This window comes from Mus musculus, chromosome 2, assembly GCF_000001635.26.
Source record: "Mus musculus strain C57BL/6J chromosome 2, GRCm38.p6 C57BL/6J".
NCBI classification, from domain to species: Eukaryota; Metazoa; Chordata; class Mammalia; order Rodentia; family Muridae; genus Mus; species Mus musculus.
In genome coordinates, this window is record NC_000068.7 from 153,381,660 (window position 1) to 153,404,007 (window position 22,348).

Below are 22,348 nucleotides of genomic sequence, written 5' to 3' on the forward strand. Positions count from 1 at the left end.
GTCTAAAGCCTGGTGTAATGCATGCTTAATTCCAACTGAAAATGAGACTAAGGCTGAAAGAAGGTTGTGAGTTCAAAATCAGCTTGGTTTATACAGGGAGACCCTATCTCAAAAACAAAAACCAAGGGTTAGAGAAATGGCTTTAGCAGTTAAGAGCACTTGTTACTCCTGCAGAACCAGGGTTCATATCCCAGCACCCACATGGTAAGTGCTCTTTAACTCCTAACTCCAAAGGATCTGCTGCCCTCTGCAGAACATGATAGACACATATGCAGACAGATGCCCATAACATATAAAATAAAAATATTTTTTCAGAAAATTCTTATTTAAGTTTCTGAATGTAGGGAAATACAGCTGTTCTTCTTAGCATTTGTGTCATTTCTGGGTTGGTTTCAATAATTCTATAAGGATAATTTTTTAATATACAGATATATCTTTGTATACCTAATGATTTTTTTTTATTGGATATATGATGGTGCAAATTTACCTTTTGGGTGTTATATGTTAATATTTCTAAGATTTAAGGAAAAACCCATCTTTGTTATTGGGAAGTTGGGAAGATGGCTCACTTGTTGCTCAGTCTTGGAGGGTACTCAGGTTCAGTTCTCAGAGCCCATATGATGGCTACAACCACCTTTAATTTCACTTCTGTAGGGTTGGCCTCCAAAGGCAGCAGACATGCACACAGTGTACAAACCATACATACAAGCAAAACATTTGTTAGACTTTTAAAATCTTCAGAAACAAAAATTAAAAGATTTGTTATGTGAGAACTGCTGCAGAGTTTATAAGGTCTCTGGCTAAGAAGTAGTGTGCTTGATGCTCAGTTAAGGGCAGGAGTTTCCTTGCTTCAAAAGTAGCTCCTTTTGTGAATCTTGAGACTGTTTTTGACATTTCTGCTCTGAGTAATGGACCACTACGTGAGGTCTTGTATAAGTCTTGGGGGGGCGGGGGGGGGGCAGTGAGATGGCTTAGTGGGGCTGGGGTATAAAAGGACTTGCTACATAAACCTGATGACCTGAGAACCCACATGAAGGCAGAATGAGAGAACAACCTTCCGAATGTCGTCTGACTTGTACATCTTCCATATCTAAAAGACAAACATGTTAGTATGTTTATTGTTTAGTCCGTCCTTCCACCTTTTATAATTATTCCTGTCACTACCCCAACATCCTTCAGTGCCTCCTTTTTAGCCCTCTTGGACTCTGTTTATTCTCCTGTAGTAATTGTCATCTGGACATTTACTGCTTCCATATGCTAACCTAGGCCTAGTCCTAGGAACTTCTAGTCTCAGTATTATCTAATTTAGGTCTAGGATGCCGAGACTTACTGCTGAATCCACTCACCCTTTCTGGGCTCCTTCTGATTTCTTATTGGCTGGTTCAACTCAGTTGTTCTGGCTCAAACTCCTCTCCAAGATGACTAGATTCAATCTGGCTTCTCCTTCAGCTTTTGGCTGAATTGTTCCGCTTGGCCTCTAACTAGCAATCTGTTCTAATCTTCTGGCTCCTTCTCATGCTCTGTTTCATTCTGTCTTCACCTATGGCTAGCTTGTTCCCTCTCTGCAATCTGTCTCTGTACAACTGTCCTGGTAAAACTGTTTCTTTCCTCTTTTCTCTTGGCAATGCTCGCTCTCAAGTAGCCTCTCTTTTTCTGTGTATTCTCATGAGAGTTGAGCATATGCTATTCTGTCAAGTCTTCTCCAGTTCATCCCTTTGTCTGCCTCTTAGAGATCACTTTTGGATGTGGTGCTTCCTTCTACAAACTAACTTAACTTCACTGTTTGGAATTAAAGATTAAAGCTTCCTTTATCTGCATCTTGGAAAGTCTCTTCACTTTTCTCCTTTTCTTTCCTAGAGCTCCTAAGATTCAATTTGTTGTAGTTTCTGTGCACGTTCTCTGTGTAATTCATTTATACAGAACACATGTGAATAGAGTTGCTTTTTGAGAAACAGGTATGTGTGAGGTGAGCTGTGATTTCACACCTTTCTATTCTGTGTTCTACACTGTGTTAGGAGTTTGGGACGGAGGCCCGAAGTTTTACCTTTGCTTAATTTTTAAAAGGTGAGTTTTATTTTTAATTATGGGCCTGTGCACATAAATGTGCATTCCAGGAGAAGGCAGAGGCTTCAGTTCCCCTGCAGCGGGAGTTGGGGTACTTGTGAGCCACCTGACTTGAGTGCTAGGATCAGAATGCTGGTTTTCTTCTACAAGCACTAGTCCCTTACCAATGAGCCATCTCTGCAAACCTTGATTTTACTTCTATTTCATTCTCCAGAACTGCCCTTGAGAGGTGCCTGTGTATGACGTGTCCTCTGTATTGTGAAATTGCATAATATAATATGAAGCAGATCTTTTATTCCTTAGAGTGGGCCTCTTGCTGTAATTATAAAACCTGGAAACTTGGGTCTTTTCATTTGGGTACAGTTTTCAGGTTTTTGTTTTGTTTGTTTTATGTGGGAGTCAGTTCTCTCCTTCTACCCACAAGCTGTTTCCTTGGCCTTTGAGTATAATTTCTTAAGGGTTTTTTTTTTTGTTTGTTTGTTTGTTTGTTTTTGTTATTTGTTTTTATTTTTAATTTTGTATTTTTAGGTTTACTTGTTTTATGTGAATAAGTGTTTTGCTTATATGTATGTCTATGTATCATATACACCCTGAATCTGGAATTTAGTATAGATGTGACCTGCCATGTTAATGCTAGGATCGAACCAGGGTCCTCTGCAAGAACAAATGCTTTTAATCATTGCATTATCTTTATAGTCAGTTCTCTGATAGATAATATAGTATTTCTGATAACCGGCTTTTAGATCCCAGCAGTGTGTGTGTTTATGCTGCTTCATGATTTTTTTCAAAGCATCCTGTGCTTGTTGGGGCTCGTAGAGAATGTTTACTGTGATGATTTATCTTCTTCCTTTCAGTTTCTACTTTTGTTTAATTTTGGACATCTTTTCTCTAACAGCTGTGTTTGAATATCTGCTGGTCCTTGGTGAGTCCTTCATACTGGGAACTGATGGGCTCTGTGCTGTGAGCACTGAGTGACCAGAATAAATAGAAACCTACATGGTTGGGGGGGATGTGTCCATGGTTATTTGTGATTGAAGATGTGCTCTGTTAAGTTAATTTTTTCAAGAGAAGGAACAATTTGGTACTTTGCTGCTGTTTGTTTCTGTCTCCACCTCTGTCTCTGGTACTAGGGATTGAACCTAGAACCTTGCATACTCCTCACCCTTGCTCCCTGCTCCCCTCCTCAGCCTCTGTAGTAGCTGGGAATACAGGCTTAGGCCACTAGACCTGGCAGTCCTTTGAATGCTTGGCAGTCAGCAAAGAACAGGTAAGGTGGTTTGGGGCTCTCTGGAAGCCACCCCGACACAGCCATTGTGTATATTGATTGCCTTTGCTCCTGTTTAGAATGTGGCACTTTACTTCCCTTGGGTTGTGCCTTTTGTCTTCTCTGTCAGAATTTCTTGAATTCAGACTAACTAGAATATAAATAAAGCAGTTTTTCCAGAGCTGAAAGACTATTGCTTGAGTGGCAGAGGTGATCTGAGGAATCGGCTTGTCCAAAATAATAGCAAGTTCTCATTTTTGGCAGCCCTGTATTTTATTTCTGTCTGTAGTGGTTCATGATATTTCCCTGTGCCCTTGGGTTTTTGCACTTCTGTCTGGCTTATTCTTAGTGGTTTTTCCTCTGTTGCATTAGATTTTGAATTTTCTTCCCCCACTGAATCTCTTTTCCTCTGCCAGCATCTTCTAGATTCTGTATTCACTCTGCTGTCTTACTTCCTCTTCTCTTTGTGCACTTTCATCTTTATTATTTCTGTTGATGCTTCAGGCAATGAAAATGTATGGTTTGGTTGCCATATTTAAACAGGAGTTCAAACTTTCCTGCAGAGATGGTGGGGAGTGGCCCTGGCTTCCATACCTCTTTTCCATTCCCACCACCAGTCAGCCTGATTTCTTCCTATATGTGGACATGAAAATGTGGACTATAGATTTTGTCACTAGAGGTGTGTTTTTACTCTTCTGTCTGTTGTTTAATAGTGTACCATATCAGTCTTCATTTTATTTCTGATACAGATATTAAGGCTTTTCAGGATGCTTCTAGTTTTTTATTACTAAAAACTGTTTGGGGCTGGGGAGAGGCTCAGCAGTGAAGAGCACTGCCTGCTCTTGAAGAGGACACAAGTTTGGTTCCCAGCACCCACTTTGCAGCACACAACCCCCTTTAACTCCAGTTTCAGGTGATCTGATGCCCTTCTCTGTTCTCTGAGGATACTGTAAGTACATGTTACACAGATATACAAGGTATCAAAAACACCAATACATATGAAGTAAAAATAAATGACTTAAAATTTTTTTAAATATATTTTTTATGAAAACAAGTGTTTTTGCACAGAAATTCTTTTTAATGTATTCTTTATATATGAGTTTTTCTCCTGAAAAACAGCCTTATTTTTCCACATCGTGGCATGCTCAAGCATGTGGAATCTGGGCTTTGATGAAATAGTTCATTAAATTTTCTTTACATTTTATACTTTATGAGAAAAGCGGGATTGTAAAACCTCGGTCTTTTAACAGTTTTTTGTTATTGTTGTTGATTGCCTTGGCATTCTAAGAGGTGTAGTGCAGGGTGACCAGTAGCTCACAGTTACACCCTACCTCAGCCTTCCAAATGCTGGGATTGTATGTGTGTGCTACTTTGCCCATCCTCTTTCAAATATTTTATTGGGATGTGTGTGTGTGTGTCAACTTGACACAAACTGGAGTTTTCACAGAGAATGGAGCCTCTCTTGAGGAAATGCTTCCATGATACCCAGCTGTAAGGCATTTCTCAATTAGTGATCAAGGGTGGGAGGGTCCTGTGGGCTGGTAGTCTTGGGTTCTATAAGAAAGCAGACTAACTACAACAGGGAAAGCAAGCCAGTAACATGGCCTCTGCACCAATCAGTTCCTGCTTCCTGACCTGCTTGAGTTCCAGTCCTGACTTCCTTTAGTGATAAACAGCAATGTGGAATTGTAAGCTGAATAAATCCTTTCCTCCCCAACTTGCTTTTTGGCTGTGATGTTTGTGCAGGAATAGAAATCCTAGCTAGCTAAGACAGTTCTGAGACTTGAACTTAGATCATTAACATTGGCAGAAAATAGCCGGGCGTGCTTTAATCCCAGCATTCGGGAGGCAGAGGCAGGTGGATTTCTGAGTTCGAGGCCAGCCTGGTCTACAAAGTGAGTTCCAGGACAGGCAGAGAAACCCTGTGGTGGTGGCGGGTGGGGGGGGGGGGGCGGTGGAACACGCCAGAAAATGCTGAATCGTCTCTCTGGTCCAGTTTTTTTGCCTGTTTAATTTATCAAGGCCAGCCTGGTCTACAAAGTGAGTTCTAGCACAGCCAGGGGTATACAGAGAAACCCTGTCTCAAAAAAACAAAACCAAACTCCTTTTGTCATATTGAGAATTCACAAAATTTCTCTCTTAAATTTAAACTGTTACAAGAGTTTGCTCACTTTAAAATTAACAGTATTTCCTTTGTTCTTTGACAGATCAATGTTGAAATAAGTTTCAAATTTAAAAGAACTATTTTTATATCAAATGTAAGAGAAATGATCACATCTCAGAGCTCAAGATATGAGTCAGTGGGTAAGATCACTGACTGGACTTGCAGAGGACCTATGTTTAGTTCCCAGCACCCACATGGCAGTTCACAACTGATAATTCCATTCCCAGGGAATCGGGTATCTTCTGACCACCGTCGGTACTAAGCACTCTTGCAAAGCACAGGCATGCATGCAAAGAAAACACTCATGTACATTAAAATGAACATTCTTTAGAAACAATAAAATTTTGGGGCTGGCAAGAGGGCTCAGTGGTTTAAAACACTTGTTTCATTTAGAGGAGCTGAGTTTGAGTTCCAGTACCAGAGGATCCTATGCCCTCTTCTGAACTCTGGGTATACAAACATACATACAGGTAAAACACTTGTGTACATAAAGTAAATCTAAAATAATGTTAAAAATTAAGTTGTAAGCCGAGTGTGGTGGCGCACGCCTTTAATCCCAGCACTTGGGAGGCAGAGGCAGGCGGATTTCTGAGTTCGAGGCCAGCCTGGTCTACAAAGTGAGTTCCAGGACAGCCAGAGCTATACAGAGAAACCCTGTCTCGAAAAACCAAAAAAAAAAAAAAAAAAAAAAAAAAAATTAAGTTGTAAGTGCACATAGTTTGCTTTAATAATTTTAATTCTTAATAATTGATTTATTAAAATTAGACATTTTAGATGAAAGTTTAATGGGACCAAGGTTCATCATACAGTTTTCCCCTTTAGTGACCAATTCAGTGGCTTCTTAGTATATTCATAAAGTTGTACAATGGTTACCATGATACAATTCTAGAACATTTCATTACTCCCAAAAGAAACAAACCTTTTAGTAATAGCATTCATTGTCCCTTCCTTTTAGACCCTAGCAACTACTTCATTTAATCATTGGTGCAATATTTAAAAGAAACATCTCCCTGCTGAGCAACTTTTTAAAAATGTTTTCATATTATAATTATGTCATTTCCCCCATTCTCCCTCCGAACCTTCCCATGTACCTTCCCACTTGCTCTCTTTCAAATTCATGGACTTCTTTTTTTCTTTTGTGTGTGTGGGCTGTAGGTATATATTCCCAAATACAACCCGCTTAGTCTCTGTGATGTTACTTGTTTGACCGTTTTCAGAGCTGACCATTTAGTGACCAATGGATGTGCTCATCCCTGGGAAAGACTATTTCCTAGTTGCTGTTGTCCTCTGTCTAGTGTTGATGGCTGCTGAGCCTTCCTGTCTCCATTTCAGCTAATCACTCAGTGTCATACTTGTTCAAGTTGTGTTTAGGCAGTCATACTGATGAGACTTAATGCTATAGCTTTTGATAGAGTGTGATTTTCTTCAATGGCCTGTGTTGCAAAAAGAAATTTCCCTGATGAAGGGTGTACTTTCCTAGCTAGACCCTGGAGAAAGATGTCAGTGCCTTTCTTTAATATCAGCAGAAGCTGGTGGCTCTGTGAATTCAGTACCAGCCTAGTCTACATAGTCTGTTGTAGGCTAGCCAGAGCAATATAGCAAGGCCCTGTCTTACAAAAGAGCTTTTGCCCTTACCTTGTTCTTGAAAAATACCTTTGATGTTTGAGGTCCGTTGCTTTTCTATGTGGAGGAGGGGAATGGGGAGATGGCTCACAGGTTAAGTCTACTTACAAAGGAATCCGGTTCAGTTCTAGCACATGGTGGCTCATTCCACTTCCAGAGGATTTGACATGTCCTCTTCTGGTCTCTTTGGACACCATGCATGCATATGGTATGCATACATACACATGCAAGCAAAACACCCATTCACCTAAAATAATAGAACCCACATGGTGGCTCATAACCATCTATAACTCCAGTTTCAGGAGATCTGATATCCTTCCAGGCATTCATGTGCTGTACAGATATATAAAACATACATATACATAAAATAAATTTTAAAAATAAAAGCAAATCATGATTTTGCTCTCTACTTAGATTTGAACCTTCCTCATAATTTTGCATTTTTTCCCCTGAGATTGTATTTCTTTTGTGGAATTTATGCCTGGGTACTTTATAGTCTGCATGTTCTATCCTAATTTGTGATGTTTTTATTGCTGTTAGTGTTGCTTGCTTTTTTGAGGATATTTATATATTTATGAAATAAGGGGGTCTCATACAACTACCCTAGGCTGTCCTGAGACTCATACTGTAATCAAGAATGACCTTAAGCACCCGGTCCTCTTCCTTCCACTTCCCAAGTGTTGAGGTTGCAGGAATTCATAGATGTTGGGCAAGCACTCACCGACTGAACTAGTCCCAGCCATATGGCTCGAATTTTGCATGTGTTCTTGACCCTTACAGTCTGATCGGAGTCTGTAGAATCTTAGTTGTGGATATATTATACGCTGTTCTGGAAACTGCTGTGCTTGTCTTCTAATCGTGTTTCTTCTTATCATGCATAGGTAGGAGCTGTGGTGTACTGTTTCAAGGCTTAGAGTTCAGTTATTTGTAATGAACGGCCCTTGATTAGCCTTCTAAGTAAAGTACTTGCTCCTTGCCAAGGAAAGGTTTATCAGATACATGAAGAAGGAAAATCCTACCTGGAATTTTTATTTTCTTAAAATTTGTGTGGGTGCCCACAGAGGCCACAGGTGTCATGGAGACTCATGCAGCTTTGAGACACTGCATGTGCTGGGAACTGGATGGGATCCTCTGGAAGAGCTGTACATGCTCTTGACCGCTGAGCCATTTCCCTAGGCCTTGCTTGTCTTTTTTAATTAGATAACCCAAGTGGACTGTTTAAGCTTCGTGAGCTTAAACATTCTACCTATGAGAGAATAGTTACCAGTGTTGCTGATTATTCCTTATCTTTTTTTTCCAGTTGCTTTGCTATACTTATTTATTGGCAGGATCTCATTGCCTAGTCTGAAGTTGGCTATGTAGCCCAGGCAGGCCCTGAACCTGCAATCCTCCTACCTTAGTTGATACTTAAATATTTAAGCATATGTATGGCCTGGTCAAAGGGCACTTGTTGCCAAACCTGAACCTGAGTTTGATCCCAGAGCCCACACATCGAAGGAGAGCGCTAACCTTGAAACTCCCATGTGTTTGCCCCCCAGTAGTTTAAAACATAATAAAGGATTTTTATAAAATTATACAGATAACTAATAGGTGAATGTGAGCAAAACCCTGCATGGGATGTTTGTGGTGTTCTGTAACAGGTTCTCTGCAGATATGGTCTTATTCCTAAATATGAAGGCAGAGAATAACCACTGTTTTTTAATGCTCAACAAGGCTGAGATGTTGGCTAGTGATAGATCCTAGGTTTATCTGCAGCACAGTTGGGAGGTTGGTACAACAACTTTAATTTTATATTTATTTATATCAAAATTAAAACTATGAAGTCCCATTGCCCAGTCCATAAGATGGCAATACCAAATATTAGTGAATATTGTGGGACTAGAGCTCTCATACAGTGAGTACTATTGTGGGAGTGTTTAGGATCGCTAGTAAACTTTGTTTTTTGGGGGGTGGTGATGACTGTACATGCGTGTGTGTGTGTGTGTGTGTGTGTGTGTGTGTGTGTGTGTGTGTGTGATGACTGTGAATGCCTATAATCCTAACATTTTGGGAGGTGGAAGCAGAGGCAAGAGAATCAGGTGTTTAAACTACACTCTCTCAAAACAAAAAGAAAATAATATTTTGTCTTAGGATCAGTGGAACAGTCATAGAGGAAGTTACAAACCTATCTTCAAAAGTAGATGTACTGTGTGCCTGTACTGCCTTTTGGTGGTGGTTCTCTGGGCTCCATGGGCCTTTGAGCTGATCTGTGCAGGGGGGTAGCCAGAGGTTCTCACATGGCAGCATCTTGGTTCACCTGACTACCTTTCTCTGCAGAGCTCACAATGAAGGCCATCTAATTTTCTGGCTAGCTTTGGGTAGCTACACCAACCAGCCGTTTTACCACAGTTTTCTCAGTGTCCCAGAGATGGCTGCTTTAGGGAGCAGTTGGTCTCCTATGATCCACTGTTCAACAGTAATGGAAAAGAACTGGTAGCCCTCAGCCTGAACAGGATCCAGCATTAGACTGATAATAGGACATCTCTCTATAAGCCTATGGAAAAATTTCTGGGTCATTCTGTCCCTTTCCCTCTGCATCCTATAATGATGGCAAATGCTGAGAAAAATCCAAGGAAATGAATATGAGCATCCTCTTAGCTTTTCAAAACCCAAAGAAACAAGCAAAAAACGAAAAACCATGTGTTTAGGAATGTCTACTTGTGCTTGTTGGATTTGAAAGGTTTTGGTCACTTGAGTCTTAACTTTCTGCCACAGAAAGATGCAGTGCAGTGGTCTAGAAATGCAGCTACAGTGGATGGAGACGAGCCAGAGGACTCCGCTGATGTGGAAAGCTGTGGGTCTAATGAAGCCAGCACTGTGAGTGGTGAAAATGATGGTAAGTGCTAGAGCAAGAGCCAGGAAGAGACCAGGCAGTTCTGAGGGACTAAGCTTTGGCTCTCTTGTCTTGTAGTATCTCTGGATGAAACATCTTCAAATGCATCCTGCTCTACAGAGTCTCAGAGCCGACCCCTCTCCAATCCCAGGGACAGCCACAGGGCTTCCTCACAGGTAATGAGGCTTACTAGTGACAGGATAGAAGATTATGTGGTTGAAAGCAGACATGTGACAGGGTTTGTTCATCTTCAGCAGATAGTCAGGAGATGTGTTTGAAGAATGGAGAGAGTAAAATTCATTGTTATCTCTTTTACAGTGCTAGGGACTGAATCCAGGACTTTGCATGCTAGGCAAACACTACCACTAAGCTATATTCTCAGCCCCCTGTCACCTCCATCTGTGACAAGTTCCTTATCTCTATGATGGGGACAGCAGTGTGTGAATCTCCCCCCCACACACACCCCTCCCCAACCCCCAGCTATGGGAAATACTTAATGTCTTGACATTGGCCCATTCCTATACTAGCATTGCCTGGGAGTCTGTGTGCATGTGAACTGTTTTTAGTTTTTCGAGACAGGGTTTCTCTGTGTAGCCCTGGCTGTCCTGGAACTCACTCTGTAGACCAGGCTGGCCTCAAACTCAGAAATCCGCCTGCCTCTGCCTCCCAGTGCTGGGATTAAAGGCATGCGCCACCAATGCCCAGTGTGAACTGTTTTATTCTTTATGTGTATGAATGTTTTGCTTACATGTATGTATGAGATAGATAGTCAGTCAGTCAGTCTGGAGTAGGACTTGAAAAGGAATCAAATCTCTTGGAACTAGAGCTACAGATGGTTGTGTGCTGCCATGTGAGTGCAGAGAAGTGTCCTTTGGAAGGGTAGGCGCAGTGTTCTTAAGTACTGAACCATCTTTCAAGACCCTACATGAACTTTTAAATTTTGTGTGAGTATATGTGCGTTCATTTGAACAGTTATGGAGATCAAAGGGCAGCTTTGGAGAGTCAGTTCTCTTCTCACCCTATTGGATTTGGGGATTGAAAAAAAGTCATCAGGTTTCTGCAGAAAGTACCTTTAGACACTGAGCCACATCACTAGCCCCTGACATGAGTGAATAGGGAGGCAGAGCTAAAGGAGTGCTGTAGTACCCTGCAGATAACTCCTTTTTTTCTTTTAAATTCCTTCTGGGAATACAGGCAAACAAACAGAAGAAAAGGACTGGGGTTATGCTACCTCGTGTTGTCCTGACTCCTCTGAAGGTAAACGGGGCCCACGTGGAACCTGCGTCAGGTATGTATAGTCTCAGTGGTTGTGGTACTTTTTACTAGGGTCCTGGGATCTGCTCTGTCAGCAGCTTTTGATTTAGCAGTGTAAGACCAGTAGAGTTACTGAGTCCAAGAAAAGCCCAGGAAGGCAGTGTATTGTATTGTATCGTGATTAGGGCTTTGTGTTGGGTTCTGCCATGAGCCCTCTTCTTGACTCTAGGGTTGGCCGTGAACATGTGATGATGGATGACTCTGCCAGTGCTTTGTAAAAGGTGTGGTTTGGCATTCTTTAGTGATATTTTAAGCCAGACCGTGAGGTAATGGTTCCTGCCAACTCAGGGCTGGGAGCCAGAAGCATCCCTCTGTTGATAGCAGCATGTCAGGGAAAGCCATGGGGACAGCCGATGATGCTTTTGACAATGAAATGCTGTGCCCTCAGGATTCTCAGGCCGCCACGCAGATGGCGAGAGTGGCAGTCCATCGAGCAGCAGCAGCGGTTCTCTGGCCTTGGGCAACAGTGCCATTCGAGGCCAGGCCGAGGTCACTCGGGACCCTGCCCCCCTCTTAAGAGGCTTCCGGAAGCCAGCCACAGGTGAGTAGGAGGTATACATCTTCCTGCCTGTGAAGGGGCTCCCTGCAGGACTGAAGGGGTTCTCTTAGGGCCTTTTCCCCTTTAAACTGAAAATCCTTACTTCTTGCTTCCAAAAACCGCAGGGCAAATGAAGCGCAACAGAGGGGAAGAGGTAGATTTTGAGACGCCTGGGTCCATTCTTGTTAACACCAACCTCCGTGCTCTGATAAACTCTCGGACCTTCCATGCCCTGCCACTACACTTCCAGCAGCAACTCCTCCTCCTCCTGCCTGAAGTGGACAGACAGGTGCCTGTGCACAGCTCCTCTTGGTCTCTGCCTAGGCGGGCTCCTGTTCTCACAGGTCGCCTTATTGTGTCTATCTTATCCTTTGCCCTCCTAGGTGGGGACAGATGGCCTGCTGCGCCTCAGCGGCAGTGCACTCAATAATGAGTTTTTCACCCATGCAGCTCAGAGCTGGCGAGAACGCCTTGCTGATGGTGAGTAGACTTCATCACACATGTCTTGAGATGCCCATTGTGTGTGATTATGTTACGAACATTGCCTGCTTTTCCAGCAGACCCTGGATCGATTCTTGGCACCTATGTAGAAACTCAGAGTTGTCATGTCACTCTAATTCTAGGAGATGAATGACCTCTTCTGGTCTCTAGGGCAACAGGCATATACATGGTGCATGGACTTACATGCCTCAGACACCCATATACATCAAGACATATACATCAAGACATATACATCAAGACTTACAAGCCTCAGACACCCATATACATCAAGGAAAAAACAACTTAAGCTCTTACTACTTCAGGCTTTTGCTAAGATCAAGTGTAAAATCCAATTACTTTTTTTATTTTTTTAAACTTTTTTATTTATTATATGTAAGTACACAGTAGTTGTCTTCAGACACCCCAGAAGAGGGTGTCAGATCTCATTACAGATGGTTGTGAGCCACCATGTGGTTGCTGGGATTTGAACTCAGGATCTTTGGAAGAGCAGTCAGTGCTCTTAACCGCTGAGCCATCTCACCAGCCCCCCAAGTACTTTTTTTTGACCACTCTTTTTTGCTCAAAGGGTATTAATGTAAGGTAGGCTTTGTTCATAGTACAAACATATGGTGGTTATTAGTAGGACACATTGCTCTGAAACACAACCTATTAGAGATGCCCATTCCACATCTTCTTTTATCACTAAACTGTATATGCCTGTACCTGTCAGTTATGGCATTGTGTGCGCATGTGTGAAAAAAGCACCCACGGCAACTTAGTCACTTCCACCATGCTTTCTGTCAGAGTAACGTAGAGGAAATGCTAAGGTCTGAATTTAGTTTTCTAAAGTAGCTTCATGGTGAATGTGTGGAGAGATCCAAGACTACCCTTGAGTTCTGTTAATATTGGCAGTTTATGTACAGACTTGGGGTTTATTACAGCAAAACAACATAAAATAAAATTGGCAGTGGGAAAAGGCACACAGGTAAGATACAGGGACAGCCAGGCACAGGTTTCTCAAGTCTTTTCTGTGGATTCAAGTAGGACATAAATGAATATCTCAGAAATAAATTGTAATGGTGTGAAAATGTCTACCAGGGGGCTGGTTGCTCTTCCAGAGGTCCTGAGTTCAATTCCCAGCAACTACATGGTGGCTTATAACCATCTATAATGTAATCTGGTGCCCTCTTCTGGCCTGTAGGTATATATGCGGGCAGAACATTGTATATATAATAAATAAATCCTTTTTAAAAATGTCTACCAGAGAAGCTTGGTGGACTTTAGCACACAGGATTTTGTTTTGTTTTACTCTTTAATTATGAGTATGTGTGTTTTTGGGTATGTGCACATGAGTTCAGGTGCCTCGAGAGGCCATAGGTGTTAGCTCCCCTTACAGGTAGGTAGTTGTTAGCTACCTAATATGGATTCTCAGAACCAAACTCTTAACCACTGAGCCCCGGTACCCAGGGTTTTATTGGGAGCTGATTCTCTTGGACGCCATTGCTAGTTCTAAAAGGAAACCTGGTGTTTAGTTTTCACCAGCTTCTTTATCAAGAGGTATTAATATGGGCTGGAGAGATGGCTCAGTGGTTAAGAGCACTGACTGCTCTTCTGAAGGTCCTGAGTTCAAATCCCGCAACCACCTGGTGACTCACCATCGTCCATAATGAGATCTGATGCCCTCTTCTGGCGCATCTGAAGACAGCTACAGTGTACTTAGATATAATAGTAAATAAATCTTAATAAAAAAAGAGGTATTAATATAAGGCATTAGTTCCTAAAAAGAAAGCAGATGTCTTTAGCATGAATAATCTAATTATTCATCGAGAGCAGCACAGTGAGCCGCTTGTCACTTAGGGTGGGGAAAGTACTTTAAATCCAGGTTCCCAGATGCCACCAAATGGCCAGCCTCAAAGATAAACTTTCAGGTATGCTAGAATGGTCTTTTGGTTTTTTTCATTGTCTTGATCAATGTGTTGCTTGCTTTTGATTGATTATATAGATGAGTAAATCTCTGTTATAGTAGAAGCATTAGTTCTGTCCTGAGTTAAGAGCATCTCTGAGAAGTCCACTGATAGAGGTAGGAGTCATGTTGCCTGGTAGGAGCTAGAGATGGTCCCATTGGTAAGGTGCTTACCGTGTAAGCATGAAGATCTGATTTTGATCCCAGAACCCTCACATACACATTTGCAAGCATGCATGCACGCACTCACGCACCACACACACACAAACCTTGTGGTGGCCTGTTGTACCTGAGCAGCAGTAGTGAGTCCAGCACTGTATGGGTGGCAATGGGCAGGTTACTGGGAGTCACTGCCCAGATAGCCTAGGCTAAGTAGTGAGTCCCAGACCAGGAAAAGATCTTGTTTCAAACAAAATATGTACATTTGGGTAGAGATGGCTCAGCCGGTAAGAGTACACCCTGCTCTTCCAGAAGACGTGTTTAGTTTGTGCACCCATGTTGAATGTTCCAGCTCAATGGGTTTTCTACCCTCTCCTAATCTCAGCAGGCATCTATCTGTACATGCTGACATGACATACACTTACAGACACATAAATAAAAAAAATTCTGTAAAACAAATCAACTTTGGCCCTCCACATGCATGCATGGGCACATAGGTGGCAGGTACACATGCATGTATGCGCACACACAAAACAATTAAATGTTTGTTATGAAACCAGAAGACTTAAATGTCTGTAAGGCAGGTATCCAGAATTTATTAATTAGAATAATAATGCATTGTTCTCTTTAGGTGAATTCACTCATGAGATGCAAGTCAGGCTAAGACAGGAAATGGAAAAGGAGAAGAAGGTGGAACAATGGAAGGAAAAGTTCTTTGAAGATTACTACGGACAGAAGTAAGACATTCAATACTATGAGTTCTGGTCTGGGCTTTTTGTAGGGACAAAGGCAGTTGGCATCCAGATATCTGCCATTCATATCTTTGGTTCTGTAGGCATAGATTGAACAAACTAACTGAGGATTGTTTAAGGAGGAAACCATGGCTCAGTGTGCATAGACTAACAACTGCTGGATGTCACACTTAGTGAGACTAGGTCTGAGAGACATAAGGGACTCAGCTACCCAACGCTGGGATAGATTAGACCATTATAAAGTATCCAGGAGCATATAGACAGGTTATGTTACAAACAGGCTGTTTTGTCTAAGGGATTTAGGCATCTACAGGATGTCCGGTATACCAAGGGACAGATGTAGTATGCACATAAAAGCATGGAACTGACTGCCGCTTGACAGTGAAGCTATTGTGGTTTTCTGTGCTTAGTGCTATGCACTATGCAGATTTGTTTCATCTGGCTAAGTTATCTGGGTGTATATTGTTCATAGAAATGAGTCATATGTTCTCTGGCCTGTAGTTGATGTGAGTTTGATTTGCAGATTGGGTTTGACCAAAGAAGAATCACTGCAGCAGAAAGAGGTCCAGGAGGAGGCCAAAGTCAAGAGTGGTTTATGTGTCTCTGGAGAGTCTGTGCGGCCGCAGCGTGGGCCCAACACCCGTCAACGGGACGGACATTTTAAGAAACGTTCTCGGCCAGATCTCCGAACCAGATCCAGAAGGAATATATACAAAAAACAGGAGCCAGAACAAGCAGGGGTTGCTAAAGATGCAAGTGCTGCACCAGACGTCTCACTCTCTAAAGATACTAAAACCGACTTAGCAGGGGTGAACAGTACCCCTGGGCCAGATGTGTCCTCAGCAACATCTGGACAGGAGGGTCCCAAGTGTCCCAGTGAACCTGTGGCTTCCCAGATCCAAGCAGAAAGGGACAACTTGGCATGTGCCTCTGCATCTCCAGACAGAATCCCTACCTTACCTCAGGACACTGTGGATCAAGAGACAAAGGATCAGAAGAGAAAATCCTTTGAGCAGGAAGCCTCTGCATCCTTTCCCGAAAAGAAACCCCGGCTTGAAGATCGTCAGTCCTTTCGTAACACAATTGAAAGTGTTCACACCGAAAAGCCACAGCCCACTAAAGAGGAGCCCAAAGTCCCGCCCATCCGGGTAAGAGACTTGGTACTTACTGTCTTGGGTGTCAGATTTCTTTCTGAGGAGCTTTTGGGTAGGAGCATGCATGAGGCAGAGGCTCTTTGGCCCTGGCGTGAATTACATGGGGTGCAAAACTTTCTGCAAGAAAGCTTTTCTTGGCTGACATAGAAAAATACACTTCTCCTTTTTCCTCCTCTTTTTGTTTTGTTGATTTGTTTTGTCTGAAAACAGGTTTTCCTGTGTATCCCTGGCTTTCCTAGAACTCACTCTGTAGACCAGGCTGGCCTTGAACTCGAGATCTGCATGCCTCTGCCTCCTGAGCACTGGTACTAAAGGTGTGCACTACCACCACCCAGCGGACAAATCACTTTTTTTTTTTTTTTTGTTAAAATTATCTCAAGGTCAAAATCCTGGGTTTTTACTTTTTTGTTACTTTTTTGTTAACTGTTATATTGTTTGTTTCACGACCCACAGATCCAATTAGAAATTGGAGTTTGAAAGGTGGGTTTGGGGACTGAAGAGATGGATCAGTGGTTAAGAGCACCAACTGCTCTTACGAAGGTTCTGAGTTCAAATCCCAGCAACCACATGGTGGCTCACAACCACCCGTAATGAGATCTCATGCCCTCTTCTGGTGTGTAAAGACAGCTACAGTGTACTTACTACAGTGTAATAAATCTCTGGGCTGGAGCAAGCAGAGATTCTGAGTTCAGTTCTCAGCAACCACATGATGGCTCACAACCATCTGTACAACTACAGTGTACATAAAGTAAATAAATCTCATATACATAAAAGGAAGGAAGGGAGGTAGATAGGTAGGTAGGTGGCTTTGGTGGCCTATCTATATAATCCCAACACTTGGGGGCCTAAGGCTAGAGGAGGATTGCCATCAGTTCAAAGCCAGCTTGGGTTAATAATAAAAACCTTGTTTCAGTGGATACAGGAGCTTGCTGCCAAATCTAATGGGACTCACTTGATGAACAGAGAAAACTGAGTCCCATAAGTTGTTCTCTGATATCCACACATGTGATATGGCATGTGCGCATGTAAATACACAATGAATGAGTCTAAAACCAGAATCTAAAAGAGTGGTGAGACTTTCTTGCAGCATAAAATGGCTCTTGATTCAAATTAATTGTTAGGAAAATGAGTTTTCTAGGCCATTACCTCTAAGATGACTTATATTTCAGTTTTGCTTTATAGCTCCTAAGTCAAGTCACCTGTTAAAGTTTTTATTTATGCTTTTCTTGCAGATTCAACTTTCACGTATCAAACCACCCTGGGTGGCTAAAGGTCGGCCCACTTACCAGATATGCCCCCGGATCGTCCCCATCACGGAGTCCTCCTGCCGGGGTTGGACTGGTGCCAGGACCCTCGCAGACATTAAAGCCCGTGCTTTGCAGGCCCGAGGGGCGAGAGGTTACCACTGCAATCGAGAGACGGCCACCACTGCCATCGGAGGGGGGGGTGGCCCGGGTGGAGGTGGCAGTGGGGCCATCGATGAGGGAGGTGGCAGAGACAGCAGCAGTGGTGATGGTAGTGAGGCCTGTGGCCACCCTGAGCCCAGGGGAGCCCCAAGCACCTCTGGAGAGAGTGCGTCAGATCTACAGCGAACACAACTACTGCCGCCTTGTCCTCTGAATGGAGAGCACACTCCAGCTGAAGCTGCCATGCCCAGAGCCAGAAGAGAAGACTCAGCTTCTCTCAGAAAGGAAGAGAGCTGCCTGTTGAAGAGGGTCCCAGGTGTGCTTACAAGTGGGCTGGAAGATGCCTCTCAACCCCCTATTGCTCCCACTGGAGACCAGCCGTGTCAGGCTTTGCCCCCTCTGTCCTCCCAAACTCCAGTGGCCGAGATGTTAACAGAGCAGCCTAAGTTGCTTCTAGATGATAGAACTGAGTGTGAATCTAGTAGAGAAGATCAAGGACCCACCATTCCCTCAGAGAGTAGTTCTGGACGGTTTCCATTGGGAGATCTATTAGGAGGAGGAAGTGACCAGGCCTTTGATAATATGAAGGAGCCTGTAAGTATGACACCTACTTTTATATCTGAATTGTCATTAGCTAACTACCTACAGGATAGGCCTGATGATGATGGATTAGGGCTTGGTGCCACAGGCCTACTCATAAGGGAAAGTAGTAGACAAGAAGCTTTGACTGAGGCTTTTGCATCTGGCAGTCCTACCTCCTGGGTACCCATTCTGTCAAATTATGAGGTAATAAAAACATCTGATCCAGAATCCAGAGAAAACATACCATGTCCGGAGCCCCAGGATGAAAAAGAGTGGGAGAGAGCTGTTCCTCTCATTGCAGCAACAGAAAGTGTGCCCCAACCTGAGAGCTGCATTTCACATTGGACACCTCCTCCAGCAGCTGTGGGCAGCACTGGCAGTGACAGTGAGCAAGTGGACCTTGAAAGACTGGAAATGAATGGCATCTCTGAAGCACCAAGTCCTCACAGTGAATCCACAGATACAGCCTCTGACTCCGAAGGCCATCTCTCTGAGGACAGCAGTGAGGTTGATGCAAGTGAAGTCACAGTGGTAAAAGGGTCATTAGGTGGGGATGAAAAGCAAGACTGGGACCCATCTGCCTCACTGTCCAAGGTGAACAATGACCTAAGTGTGCTTACAAGGACAGGAGGGGTGGCTGCTTCTCAGAGCTGGGTGTCTAGAGTATGTTCAGTCCCACACAAGATCCCAGACTCTCTGTTGCTGTCCAGTACTGAGTGCCAGCCGAGGTCTGTGTGCCCACTGAGGCCTGGCTCTTCAGTGGAGGTTACCAACCCACTTGTGATGCACCTGCTGCATGGTAATTTGCCCTTGGAGAAGGTTCTTCCTCCAGGTCACAGAAGCAGCCGACTAGAGTCATCACAGCTGCCACTTAGAGAACAGAGCCAGGATAGAGGCACTCTACAAGGTACAGGGGAAAACAATCGCCTAGCTGCCAGAATCAACCCTGGTTCTGCACAAACATTGAAAGAGTCTATTCTGGCCCAGAGCTATGGAGCAAGTGCTGGTCTTGTCAGGGCAATGGCCTCCAAGGCTCCTGCAATGTCCCAGAAGATTGCGAAGATGGTTACAAGTTTAGACTCACAGCATCCAGAGACAGAACTGACACCTTCCTCTGGCAATCTGGAAGAAATAGATTCCAAAGAGCATCTCTCTTCCTTCCTTTGTGAAGAGCAGAAAGAAGGCCATTCCCTGTCTCAAGGCAGTGATCCAGGTGCGGCCCCAGGCCAATGTCTAGGAGATCACACTACCTCCAAAGTGCCATGTTTCTCCTCCACAAATGTGAGCCTCTCCTTTGGATCTGAGCAGACAGATGGGACCCTGAGTGATCAGAACAATGCTGGTGGTCATGAAAAGAAACTATTTGGTCCCGGGAATACAGTTACCACCCTTCAGTGCCCCAGGTCTGAAGAGCAGACACCACTACCTGCTGAGGTCCCTCCAGTGTTTCCCAGTAGGAAGATAGAACCAAGCAAAAACTCTGTGTCTGGTGGTGTGCAAACTACAAGGGAAAACAGGATGCCCAAACCACCTCCTGTCTCTGCTGACAGCATCAAGACAGAGCAGACATTTTTGAGGGATCCTATTAAGGCAGATGCAGAGAACAGAAAAGCTGCAGGGTACAGTTCTCTGGAACTAGTGGGTCACTTGCAAGGGATGCCTTTTGTTGTGGATCTGCCTTTCTGGAAGTTACCCAGAGAGCCAGGGAAAGGGTTCAGTCAACCCCTGGAGCCTTCTTCCATCCCTTCCCAACTCAACATCAAGCAGGCCTTGTATGGGAAGTTGTCTAAACTTCAGCTCAGTCCCACCAGCTTTAATTACTCCTCTAGCTCTGCTACCTTTCCCAAAGGCCTTGCTGGTGGTGTGGTGCAGCTGAGCCACAAAGCCAGCTTTGGTACAGGCCACACTGCATCACTGTCCTTACAAATGTTCGCTGACAGCAGTGCAGTAGAAAGCATCTCTCTCCAATGTGCATGCAGCCTGAAAGCCATGATCATGTGCCAAGGCTGCGGAGCATTCTGCCATGATGACTGCATTGGACCTTCAAAGCTCTGTGTATTGTGCCTTGTGGTGAGATAATAAATTATGGCCATTGGAAACATTGTACATTTAGTGTGTGTATTTTAATAATGGTTGATCTTAAATCTGTATACAAAATATCACTGATATAATGAACTCTCTCTCTCTAGACAAGATAAATTTTGCCTCCCCATGAGATTTATAGTGCTGAAGCCCTCTGTCACTTGACACCCTTCTAGCCTTGTTGGAAGGGTTTTCAGGGAGATGGGGGCACTATGGTTGCCCAAGACCATAAACCCTCTTGTAGTCAGGCAGTATAGTGTAGCAGGGCAATCTGTCTGACACCTAAATGGACTTGAAATTGAAGCAGGAAGGTTGGGTTCTCCATGGATGGAACTCACCTGCCTGAACTGAGCAGGAATGTCAGTCTTCCACTGCCCCTCCCTGCCATCTTCTGCTACTTAGCTTGGGAGTTGATGGTTGCAGAAGCCACACAGGGTTAAAGTAAATTCTGTCTTTGCCCACCAGGGGATCAAACCCCTGCTGATCTTGATATCATATTTCTGTCATTTGCCAGTTGATGGAGCCAAGTTGACCTTTGGTTCTGGTGCTTCACCCAGTTTGGAACTTTAATCTGTAACCCATGGATCCACAGATTTTCTTGGGAGCTTGAATAGCCCTTCTTGGACAATGGGGTCTGGAAATAGGGCTGTCTGCTTATGGAAATGCCATCTGTAGACCTTGAGAGTCAACTGTACAGATGTTTGCAGGTGACTCCTGCTTGCCACCCACCCATCATATTTGATTCTGTGGGAGTGGGCACCCATACACCTGTGTATGTGAAAGTCATTTTACATTTCCAAGCAGTCTGTTTCTTATTTTTATATTTTAACTCTATTCTTGGATGTATAAAGTGAACTTTTTCGCTTCTGTAAGTATGCTCTATGCACCTCTAACGTTTTATCCTGTATTTATATGTTGTACACAGTACTGGCCAATTCTGTAAATGGATGTATTGTACAGAGAACACGAACGTCTCTTCCTTATTTTACGTCTTCAGCACCCTTGATTAAAATGGTGTCGTTTACTTATGTGCACCAATTGTCAAAACCACTGAGTGCTGTGCTGCCTATGTGAGAAGAAAGTTACTGACTTGTGACCTATGCTTGGCCCTGTGCCTAGTCACCTGTCACCAGGGATTCTACTACAGTCTGCGCGCCACAGATAGTTGCTCACACACCATTGAGCAAACGTGTCTTGTTCCTTGTATCTCTTTTCTTCCAGCCCTGAGTGGCTGCGCTGCTGCCATATGTGACAAGTGGTCCTCACCAGTGTTAAGTGCTTCTGGATTCATGGGTGAGTTCCTTGGACGACCCCAGACAGGCTTCTGGATCTGGCTCCAGGGTCATCACATGTCAAAGCAATATTGGGGATTGCTAGGCTTCTTTCAACTTACTTTTCACAGTAGGTTTCAGGGGAACAAAGCCATGCCTGCTGCCTGCCTCTCTCCTAACATGGTTCCATCAAGTAGACACCCTTTGTATTTGACCTCTTCCCAGTTCCTGCCCTGTTTCTGTATCTTTACTTGAAAGTTGGGAGTCCTTGTTTAATTTAGGTCTGTCTTCTTGTGTGACTGTTTCTGTATGAAGTATAAAAATTTGTGTGCCTTGAGCAAGTCTCATTTTCTTTGTAAGCTGCCTCTTCCGCCATTTCATCTGAGGTTGCTGTCTTTTTGGTGGGGAGGGGTTTGGGGAACCCATCAGGTATGAGTGAGGAGCCGGTAGTGAATTCAGTATTGGCCAAGTCCATGTTGTGTGCTCAGAAGTCTCTTTACCAAAGACCAGGAGCAGGAGCCAAGCATGTCCAGTCCTCTTCTGAGACCTCTGAGGTCTCAGAAGAGAAACTTGACAGTGTCTGGTCCATGGGGCTGCTCAGAAAAGCGCTGCTCTTGTATGTCTCATTGGTATTGGAAAAATAAACCTGTACAACCTGCA

General features: G+C 43.6%; 1 protein-coding gene across 4 annotated transcripts in view; it reads left to right on the forward strand.

The window, feature by feature from the left end:
* The window catches only part of Asxl1 (additional sex combs like 1), a 58,178-nt gene extending 35,830 nt beyond the window's left edge, over positions 1-22,348 (forward strand). For 2 of the 4 annotated variants that reach the window (XM_030250609.1, XM_006499330.3), the window contains 9 exons: positions 9,870-9,990; positions 10,066-10,163; positions 11,182-11,275; positions 11,690-11,842; positions 11,965-12,128; positions 12,223-12,319; positions 15,073-15,178; positions 15,717-16,341; positions 17,580-22,025. In XM_030250609.1, the coding sequence (XP_030106469.1) occupies positions 9,870-9,990; positions 10,066-10,163; positions 11,182-11,275; positions 11,690-11,842; positions 11,965-12,128; positions 12,223-12,319; positions 15,073-15,178; positions 15,717-16,341; positions 17,580-20,414 (4,293 nt within the window). In that variant the 3' untranslated portion in view covers positions 20,415-22,025. Of the gene's footprint in view, positions 1-9,869; positions 9,991-10,065; positions 10,164-11,181; positions 11,276-11,689; positions 11,843-11,964; positions 12,129-12,222; positions 12,320-15,072; positions 15,179-15,716; positions 16,342-17,579 lie in introns of those variants that run through there. The other 2 variants (NM_001039939.2, XR_374455.4) reach the window with 2 other exon arrangements.